Source organism: Meles meles, chromosome 4 (assembly GCF_922984935.1).
Source record: "Meles meles chromosome 4, mMelMel3.1 paternal haplotype, whole genome shotgun sequence".
NCBI classification, from domain to species: Eukaryota; Metazoa; Chordata; class Mammalia; order Carnivora; family Mustelidae; genus Meles; species Meles meles.
This window is the reverse complement of record NC_060069.1, coordinates 161,911,139-161,922,824: the sequence shown is the minus strand read 5'-3', so window position 1 is coordinate 161,922,824 and position 11,686 is coordinate 161,911,139. Positions and strand designations below refer to the sequence as shown.

At 57.1% G+C, this 11,686-nt stretch overlaps 1 protein-coding gene across 2 annotated transcripts; it reads left to right on the top strand.

The window, feature by feature from the left end:
- Nucleotides 1-1,158: 1,158 nt before the first annotated feature.
- LOC123939759 lies at nucleotides 1,159-7,729 on the top strand. Of its 2 annotated transcripts, none has more exons than XR_006817969.1 (3): nucleotides 1,159-1,288; nucleotides 2,732-2,935; nucleotides 3,158-3,683. XR_006817969.1 is itself a non-coding variant. In XM_046001580.1 (3 exons), the coding sequence occupies exons 1-3, from the start codon at nucleotides 1,173-1,175 to the stop codon at nucleotides 7,002-7,004; spliced, it is 684 nt and encodes a 227-aa protein (XP_045857536.1). In that variant the 5' UTR covers nucleotides 1,165-1,172; the 3' UTR covers nucleotides 7,005-7,729. The 2 variants fall into 2 exon arrangements, 1 of the variants encoding a protein (XP_045857536.1); XM_046001580.1 differs by lacking the exon at nucleotides 3,158-3,683 and adding an exon at nucleotides 6,641-7,729 and having other exon boundaries at nucleotides 1,165-1,288.
- Nucleotides 7,730-11,686: the final 3,957 nt, after the last annotated feature.

Sequence of the window (11,686 nt, the reverse complement as noted above, 5' to 3'; positions counted from 1 at the left end):
ATAATTTCTGCTTCCTCGGGACATCCTCAGAGAGAGAGAGAGAGAGAGAGAGAGGGAGGCAGCACGCGCGTGAGCAGGGAGAAGAGCAGAAGCAGCAGATCCCCGCTGAGCAGGTAGCCCCGCGGGACTCGATTCTGGACCCTGGGATCATGACCTGAGCCCGTCAGACGCTTCACGGACAGCCACCAGGAGTCCCAGGTGGTGGTACTTCAGTGTCACCCAGAGGAATGACATTGTTTGAATTTTTTTTTTAAAAGATTTTACTTATTTATTTGACAGAGAGAGATACGGGGAGAGAGAGAACACAAGCAGGGGGAGGGGGAGAGGGAGAAGCAGGTTCTCCGCTGAGCAGGGAGCCCGATCCCGGGCTCGATCCCAGGACCCTGGGATGATGACCTGAGCCGAAGACTGAGCCCCCCGGGCGCCCCAAGATGTGACTAACACTTAAATCAGCAGAGAAGATTCCCTGGGATAACGTGGGTGGGCCTCATCCCATCAGACGAAGCTCTTGAGAGCAAAGACAGGTCCCCCCTCCCCCGCCCAGGGGAAGGAATTGTACCGGCAAACAGCCTTTGGCCTTGGGACTCCAGCTACAACGTCATCATCATCTCTCTCTCTTTTAAGATATTTATTTATTTATTTATTGGTGGGGGTGGGGAGTGTGGGGAGGGGCAGAAGCAGACGGCAAGAATCTCCAGCCAACGCCATGCTGAACACAGAGCCCCACGTGGGGCTTGATCTCACGACGCTGAGATCATGACCTGAGCCGGCATTAGACTCGGGTGTTCAACCGACGGCACCACCCAGGGGCCCCGAGTGCACATCGTCTCTTACCAGAGTTTCTAGCCCGCTGGCCGGCCGTGCAGGTTTCAGACTTGCCAATGAGTTGCCTCCGTAGAACCCATCCGTCTATCCCTACCAGCGATCTATGTATCGGCCGATCTGTCTGTGGACCTGTCTATCTAGATCTCCGTCTGTTGGTTCTTTTTCTCCGGAAAGCCCTAACTGACCCAGGACCCTTTCCATTTCTATCTAGGCCTTTCTGATGGCCCAGTGAGGTCACCGGGAGAGCAGGCAGGCACCGTGGACCGCCAAGGCCGCTTTGGGGCGGTCCTGGAAGGCCTGGGTCCAGGTTAGCCACTCTCTCACCCGTGGCTCTCCCTGGATGGATTATGCAGCTGAGGGTTCGCCTCGGAAGACGCCTCCGGATCCTGCCTCCTGCTTCGCGTCTGCCCACAACGGGCCGTGGGAGGTCGCCCTCCTGCCCGTGCAGGTCCCCAGAGCTCAGGTGCTACTGGCTGGAGGAGAGGTGGGGGACACAGAAGTGACGGCCTGGCTGCAGGTCCCTGTCCTGCCTCCGTGCCCACCAGGGGGCCGCGCTGGCCTTGCAGGGACCCGGATCGCCTGGGGAGGCTGCGGACGGGTGCCCGAGGGGCGCGGGAGGCGGGCGGCTGGCACACTGCCCTCCCACACTCAGGACAAAGTAGCACAAAAAAGCACATCGTGCCAAAAAATTTCCTTTCTCTTCCTGCCCCTCCTTCTTGGCTGCTTTCCTAATCTTGCTAAAATGAACGTTTACCATCTCTTGAGACATCAGAGAATAGAGCTGCAGTTTCTGTAACAAATTTTCAATGAGAAGAAAGGAAAGAACAAAGCCCGGGCCGGACCTCTGGGCTGTGTGGGATGGCATGCCTTCCGTGGTGGCTGCGTGTCTGTCTGTCCGGCCGGCCGCTCGCCGGGCTGCACGGCCCTCTTCTTCCCTTGCCCCCACATTATTACCTGCTGCAAACACACGTACTTTGTGAGGTGCAAAGAGCAGTCACGATCCGTGGAGAGATTCTGTTTCCAGAAAACAGAATGTGCTCCCAGAATCCTCGAGCCGGAGGGAAGCCCTCTGGGTCCTTCTATGGGGAGAAACCCATCTAGACAAGTTCAAGGTGCAGTGAAGACAGGGTCCAGGTATCCTCATCCTGGCTGGTGCTCTTCAGGCTTACCCAGTCGTCCCCTTTCCTACTTTTGTGCAGTATGACCGAGAGACACAAGCTTTTACCTAATAAGAGCCTTAAGGTTTGTTTAACACCAGGATGGAATCATTTACGAGCAACCCAGCTTTTGCAAGTCATATGCAAAGGTTCTGCAAAGTCTTTTTGCAAGTTACTTCTTACCGGGGCACCTGGCTGTCTCAGTTGCAAGAGCGCGTGACTCTTGGTCGCGGGGTCATGGGTTCAAGCCCCATGTTGGGTGCAGAGTTCATGTTAAAAAAAAAAAAAGTTAAAAAGGCAACTTCTTCCTGACTTAAAGATTCCCCCGCAAGTCTTATCAACACCATCTTATTCTCCCAGGACCCAAGGCTATACTAACAAAAATAAGCTTCCACTCCCTGTCTCCTTACCACCCCAGCAATCCTGAATTACCGGAGACTGCTGGAGGCTCATGCTTGGTCTGTGTTTAAAAAAAAGGGGGGGGGCACCTGGGTGGCTCAGTGGAAGCCTCTGCCTTCGGCTCAGGTCACGATCTCAGAGTCCTGGGATCGAGCCCCACATCGGGCTCTCTGCTCAGCAGGCAGCCTGCCTCCCCCTCTCTCTCTGCCTGCCTCTCTGCCTACTTGTGATTTCTGTATGTCAAATAAATAAATAAAATCTTAAAAAAAACCATTATATTAAATTTTTAAAAAATGCAGGGGGTCTGCAGCTACCGACTAATTTTGCATACATTTCCTCCCCACTTTCAGCAACATCCACATTGCCTTTCTTCATGACCGTCATTTGTCCAAGCGGTCCCGGATGGCGGCTGCGGGAGCCGGGCTGAGCCCTGCGTGCACTCCCGCCCTCGGCCAGCGCCACGGTCTCTGCGGACCAGCACACGCCCAGGCCTCTGAGGGGGCGGCTGACACGGCGAGGAGGCACACCTTTCCTTTCAGGATGTTTCGCACCGGGTAATTCTCTGTGTAGGGCAGCAGGCAGCCCTGGGGTGTGCAGGAAGCCAGGTGCGATGGCTTCCCAAATGCGCGTCCTCCAAGGAGGGACGGGTTTGTCAATCCTCACCACGAAGCAAGCTTACAAGCCTGCATTTCGGGGCTCTGTTGTTGCGGGCACCTCCCCTCGATGCACTTGTCATAACCTTGACTTCGAGGTATGACAGGCACGGTTTCCTAAAGGTGGACTGGCTTTTCTCACTGGCTCCGCAATTCCGCAAACTGGGCGAGACCACCGCCCGGCGCCCCGAGTCCGTGGTGGGAATGGACCAGCTTCTTGGCCGCATTCGGTCTGCTCATCCGCCCCTGGGAGCCGGTGATTTATCAATAAAAATTTATTATTTATCATTTACGAGCCTGGAAATGTGATGCATATGGAGCTCCAGGAATAAATTGTCCGCCACTGGGCAACGTATTTCTGATATATGGCAAATTTATTTCCTACATCACCGAGCTGCCCAGATGGGCCTCCAGTTCCTCGTACTAAGACGGATGCTCCATGTAGCATCAGACGCTTCGGAAGTTTTATCTTCGTGCTTCATAGCCGTTCTTCCCCTGGGTCCTCATCTGTTCTCTGTCTCCTTGTCAACAATACCTCCAGGGGGAGATTCGATCAGTTGACGGCCACAGAGTAATAACTCAGAACTATTTACGTGGTGTCCTTCTCCAAGAGGCAAAGGCACTCGAGGACAGTGCAGAACATTCTGGCATTCCTGTGCAGTAGACAGGGGAAGGCATTATTGTTGTTGTTGTTATTATTATTATTGTTTACTTCCTAGTTTGGAAATTTTCACATGCATAGAAGCAGAGAGGAAAGTCTAAGGAGCCTCTGTGCACCCATCATTCAGCTGTAAAATTATTAACACTTCTCAAGTCTTATTCCATCTTTTTCCTGCCCTCCCCCCTTAAGTAGCTTAGAATGAATCCCAGCCAGGGGGGATTTTCACTGCAGGGGGAGAAAGTGTTATCAGTTCCCGTTTAGGGGGAAGTGGAGGCACGTGAAGGACCTTGCCTGCCCCGTTACACCGAGTCCCCGGGGGAGACAGGCACCAGGAGTGGGTCTCCCTCCCTCCCCACACCCTGCTCCCCGGAACAGAGGCGAACTGTCCCACATCATCTGCTTAGTTACATACAGCCTGTCACCACTACACAACATTGGCTGTGGCAAAGACAGTCAAACAGATTAAGAACACAGACAGATTTATCTCAGGCTATAAATATTTAAAGAAGCTAAAAGAGTTTACTTCCCGAAGCTATCGGAGTCCCTTGAAGGAATTAACTAGAAGCTAACTTCCCAAGTTACACTGAGGCAGAAAGTCACTTAATGACCCAAACACATGGAGTCCTAAAGAATAAACGCGGGACCTTCTGGTCACCTTACTCCAAGCACACCCTACTAGGCTTCGCGGTAGCGTTGACAAAGCCAGGATTTACAGCAAACACCGTCTCCCCCGAAGACATCTCAGATGTCTGGGTTTTCTCCTGACCCCATTTTTGAGCTCTAGGTACCCCCCGGTGCCCGTCAGGGGAGCACTGTCACACGTGTTCGCAACCTCAGGCTTCCCCACCGGACAGTGGCTTTCACGTGGCCCCTGTGGTCCCCAGCTGTGCCACCAGGAAGCCAGTGTTGCGTAACAGGAAGAATTTGGCTGGTCTCTGTCTCTGGTTCCTGGGAGGGGGCCTCTAAACCGTCAGACCGCACCCCAGTTGGTGCTAGGAGGTGACCAACGGCCCCTACCCAGCTCAGGATGTGAGCCCTTCCTGCCAGAGAGACCAGCTCGGGCCAGAGGGTTGGGACTTTGAGCCAAGTGATGGCAGGCAGAGCTTTTGAGCTCCAGGGAGGAGAGGGGGCGGGAGCTTGGGCCCAGTCGTGGGACCAGGGCTCCCCCTGTGCCTGCATCGTAACCCCCGACAAGCACTCCTGACACCCCAGGCTCAGATGAGCTTCCCGGCTGGGAGCCCCGGCATGTGCCGGGAGGATGCACGACGCTCTGCGTTCAAAGCCCACCTGGACCTTAGAGTAACCTTTATGGCCAAACCCTAACCATCATGCCAGTGGTTTCCCGAGTTCCGTGAGGCATCCTGGCGAACGGCTGAACCGAGGGGGTGGTGGGAATTCTCGAATCTGTGGCCAGTTTGTCGGAAGCACGAGAGGCCTGGAACCCACGAAGCGCGGCTGGCGTCTGGAGTGAGGGCAGTCTGGGGGGCCGGGGCTGCGGGCTCGGCCCTAAGCCCGGGAACGCGTGTTGGGAGCACACCGCCTGTCCCCGCAGGAACGCCCCGAGCCGGAACAGCTGGGACAGCGGGCCCCGCGGGCTGGTCAGTGGCCGGGCCTCCATCCAGCCCCAGATCTCAGCTCAGCACCCGAGGGGCCCAGCCGGCCGAAGCTGGAGGACGGAGCCCAAGGACGGAGCCGGGCTGTAGCGTGTCTCCCTGCGTCACTGCTTTATGTATTCAAACAGGTGTCTTGGGTTTCACTATCGAACAACACACCCATGGTCAGAAGCTCAAATACAGAAGCAAATAAGTAAAAATATAGAAAGAGCTCTCACCGTCCCCGGAGGTGCCCACTCTCCCTTGAAAGAGGTGTCCCCTGCAGCCTCCTCAGGGCACTCCAACAGTTTCAAGGAGGAAGGCTGGCCCCGGGTCCCGGGGAAGACAGAGGTGGGGCCCCTCCTCCTTCCTGCTCCGGGCCTGGGGGCCACCATCCCGGGCAGCTCCCTGGGCTCCCTCCTTCCGGCTTCCAGGTGGGTTGGCCAGGAGAAGGCTGGGCTGGAATTCGGAGGGTAGGAGGAAGGGAAGGTGGCGCTCAGGCCCGGGCCCCCAGCGGTGTGGTGTCCCTTACCCCATGGCCGGCTTCCAGCATTCGGCTGCCTCCTTGGCTTCTGGGAGCTCCTCCTCCCTTTGCCCTCTCCACGGGGGCGCCCAGCTCTTGATAACCTTGCGTTCAGCCCAGAGCAGCGCGGGATAAAGTCTTTTCCGGTCCCTCAGGCCAAGTGTGCTCTGTAGGCCCCAGCCCTGGCCAGCACCCAGGAATGCAGGGGAGCCGCAGGGAGCAGCCCCCCGTGCTGGCTAGAGGGGGCCGGGCCCCTTCAGGCGCAGGGGTCACCTGCCAGCACTGAGGGTTGTTACAGAGATGCCTGGGTGGGGACGGTCTGGTCAGACCAGGTGGGGGGTGGGGAGGACAGGCCAGCAGAGGCCCCTGAGGGGAGGAGGCAGGGGCCAGGGGCCCTCAGCGGGGCAACCCCGGCCATCCGCGTACAGACTCTCCACGCCACGGGGTGCTGAGGCCGCTCATGGTCGCGGGGAATGTAGAGGCCGGAGGTCTCTGAATTTGGATGGAAAACCAGTGGCCATGAGCAGAAAGGACAGGGAATGCTGGGCAGGATTTGGGCGGCTGGCCACAGCTCGGCACCTCGGGTTACCACGTGACAGGCGACGTTTTGGGGCAACACGGCGCCTGCATCACTTTGACGCCCCAAAGCAGAGCTTCTCGAAGTTTCCAGACCTCCTCAAAGTCTGCGCATCTGTCACAATCCAGATTATTGAGGCTGACAAGAATGAGCGTCACCCGATCCCCCCAGAAAACAGCGACCTTGAGAACCCCCCACTTCCCCACGCGCCTTAGGTGAGGCTCACTGTCTGGTCTTCTCTCTGCTCCCACAGGCTCACAAAGATGCCCTTTTCTACACAGACTCTCCAATTTCCTGTCCTTTGTCTCCCAAGTGGTTGGCTTGGTTGGACACCAGGAGGTGTCCCGGCCAAACCCACTAGACACAGAGACGGACTTCCCCGGTTCAGCAGACTAACCGGGCCGCCCCCCGGCTGCACGGCGAGGACGCTGTGGATTCCCCCACCTGTCTCAAGTCCTTCCCTGCAAAAGTCCAAGGCGAGACCACCCGACCTTGGGGCCCGGCCCTGCCTGCCGCAGTGGCCTGCAAAAGATCAGTCTCCTTGCTTGTTTGTTCCGTCCAGGCAGGGCCTGCCCCGGGGCCCAGGAACCAGCATTTCCGCTAGCAACCCTGGGTGATTCCTGCGGCATCACGTTTGAGCAGCTCAGTCCCGGAGGCCCGTGGGGCCAGGGAACGCCGTGAGGGCCGAGCAGTGGATGCTCAGACAGATGTTTTCCGCGTGGGCAGGAGAGGGTACGGGTGTGCGGGGGCGCGGGAGTCAGCTCTCCCCATCCCCCTCTGTCCTCAGCCCCTCTGTGCCCCAGCCTGGGTGCAGGGGCCACTCTGATTTGCCCTGGGGGCAACAGCAGATGTTGCAGATGGGAGGAGACTCAAGTACAGCAATGGAAAGGCTTTTGAAGACAATGCGTTTCTTTTCAAAAGCGGCTCGGAAAACAGCCTTGTGAACAAGCCCAGTCCGGCCTTCGGTCTGCCCCGCTCCTCCCCACTCGGCCTTCTATGGGCCTGTCATCATCACCCCTGCTGACAATGAATGATTTCCTCCCCGGGAATATCACAAGAACCAGAGTCGCTGCCAGAAGCCTCTGGCACCAGACTCCGCTCTGAGTCACAGCCTGAGGCCATTAGTGAGGGGAACAGCTGCCGCCCGCACATCTGCGAGGCACTGGAAAATTTTATGAATAATAAAAGCTCTCCATGACACAGACTTATCCATTATATATCAACCTGATACCTCTACGATTACACTACCAACAGTCTCCTTGGGCGCATGCATTTTTTTCTAATGACACCCTAACTCCAATAATAAACGGGAATATCTGAAACGCTGATCTCCAGCACCAGTCCATAAAACGTCCTACTCCGTGCTGTCAGACCTTCCAGAACAACAGTAATAAATACGGCACAGGCGGAAAAGACAAGAGAGGAATGGAACCCCCCCAGAATGCTAAGAGCACGGAGAGAGAATTACGGTTTTAGGTTAAATAACCAAAAGACTGAAAAAAAAAATACAGAGAACATCAAAAGATGCTGAAAAATAAGCCTTAAAAACAGGTCAAGCCCCAGGAGATCCGCGAGCTGAGTCTCTAGGGCGTGGATGACCTTAGTTTGCAACCATGTGTCTGGTGACGGTGGCGGGAGGCTTTGGAGGACCCAGCGGCAGGGTGAGAAGGTGACACGGAGGGGACCCAACAGGCAGGAGAAAGAAAAGGAACTGCTTTCAGCACCATGCAGGCCAAGCAGGGGCTCCTCCTGCAGAAACAGCTCGCCGAGGGCAGCGTGGAAATGTTCAGCTGCATCCCACAGCCGCCGAGCCTCTTTTGGGCTCTTCTTGCGCGAGGGTGTCAGAGGGGGGGTCTGGGTCAGTTTTCAGGAATGCTTTTCCCCCCTTTCCTCTCGTAAACTCTGTAGTTAACATTTTCGCACTCAGAAAACAGCTTTTGGTGGCACGAAGCGTTGCCTGTTTCCATGCATGAAACCTACATTCTTATTTTGTACCAGAACATCCTTTCTCTTCTGATTTATCCCTTTTTCCGGCAGCAGCGACTTGCCATATGTTCAAAGAGGACGGTGTTTTATTTTGGCTTCCCTCTGGCTGGCTCAGAGCTGAGGAGGGGATATTTTAAGCCCCACACTTCAAAATAAAAACCTTAGCAAGGCTTCGGGTGCACTAAAAACATCAAGAGACCTCGGAACCTGGGCTCTGATTAGTTCGAATTTTGTGAGATTTCAAAACCAGCGCTTAACAGAGAGAAAGGAAGGAAGGCTCGTGGGGGCCAGTGTGGAGGGATTGGCCCTGCCCCCAGGGCTGGGCTCGGGTCTTTGGCCGTTGGCGCTCCTGCCAAGGGGGTCCAGGTGGCGGTCAGGCCTGGACTGTGCAGAGAAGCCTCCCTCCTCTCTTCCTCCCTTTGCCCCTTTGGTGCATTTGCAAGCTGCTGGGTGCCTGTTTGAGATGGGAGATGGTCACGGCTGCCCCAGGCTGTGTTTTACCCCCTGAATCGTCCCACGGGCTGCATCCCTGCCGGCTGGGGATCCAGCAGGTGGGGCGATGGGAGAGACATCTCAGCTTCTTTGCACAAGAAGAGCTGCTTCTTCACGGAGCCCAGCAAACAGCCTGCCTCCTGGGACGTGCACCCCACGGTCGTCGCCTCTACCCGCAGTGGCCGAGGAAGGCGGTTTGTTGCCAACACGCCTGTTTCATCACTGTGACTCGGGTTAATACCTGATTTGCAAGCGCCTAACCCCGGATGAATGAGAGGTGTCTGTACTGTGCTCGGGAACGCACGGCCCAGGCAGTCCGGAAGGAATGAGTTCGCGACCCTCGTCTTCCACCGTGCTCTGCCCGCACAGCTGGGGCTCCGGAGGCCCCACCCCTCTCCCCCCAGCAGCCCACTCTTGCCTCGGGGAGGCAGGCTGACTTTTCACCCATCTAGCAGCCCACCAGCCGGCGTCGACCCCGACACTGCACGCTTGCGGGGCCCCGTGTGAGACAGCCGCGCACAATGCTGGAGGAAGCCCCATCCCTGGGGCACCGTGACCCCACAGGGAGTGGTCCTCCCTGGCCTCACATATGTGTTTCTACTGAGGATTAAGCGTGGGGGGACCCAGATGTCTCAGCCCGTGTCACGGTGCTGTGCCTCCGGGGCCAGGCCGGCGGTCAGAGGGGGATGTGGCTTTTGAATCCCCACCCCCGTTAGGGAAAGAGGGGCGTGCCCAGCCATCAGAGCAGACACGGAAGGACCCTTGAGGCACTGTCCATCGGTCACGGAGCTCGGGTGGCATCCCGTATTTGCCGGATGCCTGCCGGGAATGCCAGCCCAGGGGCATCTTCTGACATTGTCCCACGAGGAAGCACGTGGCGAGTGTGCCACAGACCGCGTCCCGGGGTGTGTGTCCCGTGATTTCGGGGAGACAGGGACAGGGCCGCACTGACTTCCGACAGATCAAGGTTGCATCGTCAAGTTAAAGGCACAGGACAGGAGACACTGGGTTCTCCAGACTTGTGGGGGAAACACAGGCGTTCATTTTTGCCATGTGAGAAATGAATGCCAGAAATCCATGTTCACTTCGGGTGTGGGGCCGTCTCACCTGCCGTCACTCATCAGCACTTCACGCATTCCTTGCTACGTGCCCATGTTAGAGGTGGATCAACGTCACCAGCGAGGGCTGCGGCTCTTAGTGTGAAGACGCCCTCGGCCATCACAAATCCCGGAGTGTGGACGAGCAGGGACACTTACTCCAGCCCATTGGGGGCGCGCCCGTGGGGCCATGGAGACAAGCTTCAGGTCCCTCCATGTGGCGTGCTGGGGTCCAGCCATTCCCACGGTCACCTGGTGTCACATCTTCAAAAGGGACACCTCTGGATCCCAGTCACTGCAGACCACCTCCCCTCCAGCATGGTCGGCCCCCATTTCCCCTGCCTGGTGTCGGAGTGGCTGGGACATGTTGGGACCTGCCTGCCCGGGGGGTACACCTCGTCTGGGCTTAGTGGGATGTATTGAGGGGTGCACACTGAGCCCCTGGATAGCTAAGCTGGTGACAGCTGTCTGGTGTGGGAATGGCTTCCAGGCATCCTCCTGGTTCCCACTGAGCAGACCCGCCAGGTGCTCTGATGCGAAGGTGGTGACCAGAGCAGGTATTGTGGTGTGGACACGTCTGTGATCGCGAATGCGGCTATGACTGTGCCACGCGACCAGGAATGCGCCCCCCACACCCCGGCTATGAACGCACGGTGTGGCCATCGATGTGATGGGGCCGGGTCCCAGGTCTCTCGGCACCAGAAATACCTGATGCGGGGTGGGACGGTGCTGGAGGAAACACGCCGTTATCCTTACATCTAGCGAACAGCGCTATGAAACTGCCACGTGCGGAGGCAGTCAGCAGCGGGCAGCCCAGCGACACCTGGCTCGGTGTGTTAAGCGTCCGACTCGACTTCCGCTCAGGTCGTGATCTCCGTGATCACAACGGTGAGATCGATCACGATGGTGAGATCGAGCCCTGGATCAGGCTCTGCGCTCAGCGGGGCAGTCGGCTTGAGGTTCTCTCTCCCTCGGTCCCTCCCCCAGCCTGTGTGTGCTCTCTCAAATAAATAAATCTTTAAGAAAAAGTATACAGCCCGAAGTTATTTTTTAAAATATTTTATTTATTTATTTGACAGAGCGATCACAAGCAGGCAGAGAGGCAGGCAGAGAGGGAGAAGCAGACTCCCCGCCGAGCAGAGAGCCCGATGTGGGACTCGATCCCAGGACCCTGGGACCATGACCTGAGCCAAAGGCAGACGCTAAGCCACCTGAGCCACCCACACGCCCACCCCCGCGATAGCCCCGCCAAGTTATTTTTTGTTTTTGAGAGAGGAAGTGACTCCTACCCACTGCTGGGTTGAGAGCCGCGGGCCGCAGTGGCAGGAACAGTCCAGGAAATGCACCGGGGCTCTGCACTCTCCCGGGCCCCGCACAGCCCACGAGTCCTGTGGCCACTCTGTGAAGCCGGCTGGGACACGAGAACGCCCCACAGGACAGCAAACTGTCGCAGAGCGCCATCCTTCCGCTGCCCCTACCCCGAGGGAAGGCGTGGGAAGTGTTAGTAACGTGGTGCGGGCATGGCACGATGGACTCTCGGGTACTGCCGCGTCCTTTCTTTTGGGTAACGTGGCTCTACTACTTTTATAGTAAAGAAATACAACGAGGAGACTCTCGCCGAGGTGCTAAGCCGTCAGAAGTAACAAAAGGCCCGGCAGTGACCACAATAGTAGTTTTCGATTCCGGTGTTTTTACCTGGACTAGCTCGAGAAATGCGGGATTAC

Excerpts from the sequence above, each read along its gene's own strand:
- LOC123939759 (XM_046001580.1), top strand. The coding sequence starts at position 1,173 with ATGCAGCTGAGGGTTCGCCTCGGAAGACGCCTCCGGATCCTGCCTCCT. Across the intron at positions 1,289-2,731 it reads TGCAGGTCCCCAGAGCTCAG|CAACATCCACATTGCCTTTC; the intron begins GTGCTACTGGCT and ends CCCCACTTTCAG. Across the intron at positions 2,936-6,640 it reads TTCAGGATGTTTCGCACCGG|GCTCACAAAGATGCCCTTTT; the intron begins GTAATTCTCTGT and ends CTGCTCCCACAG.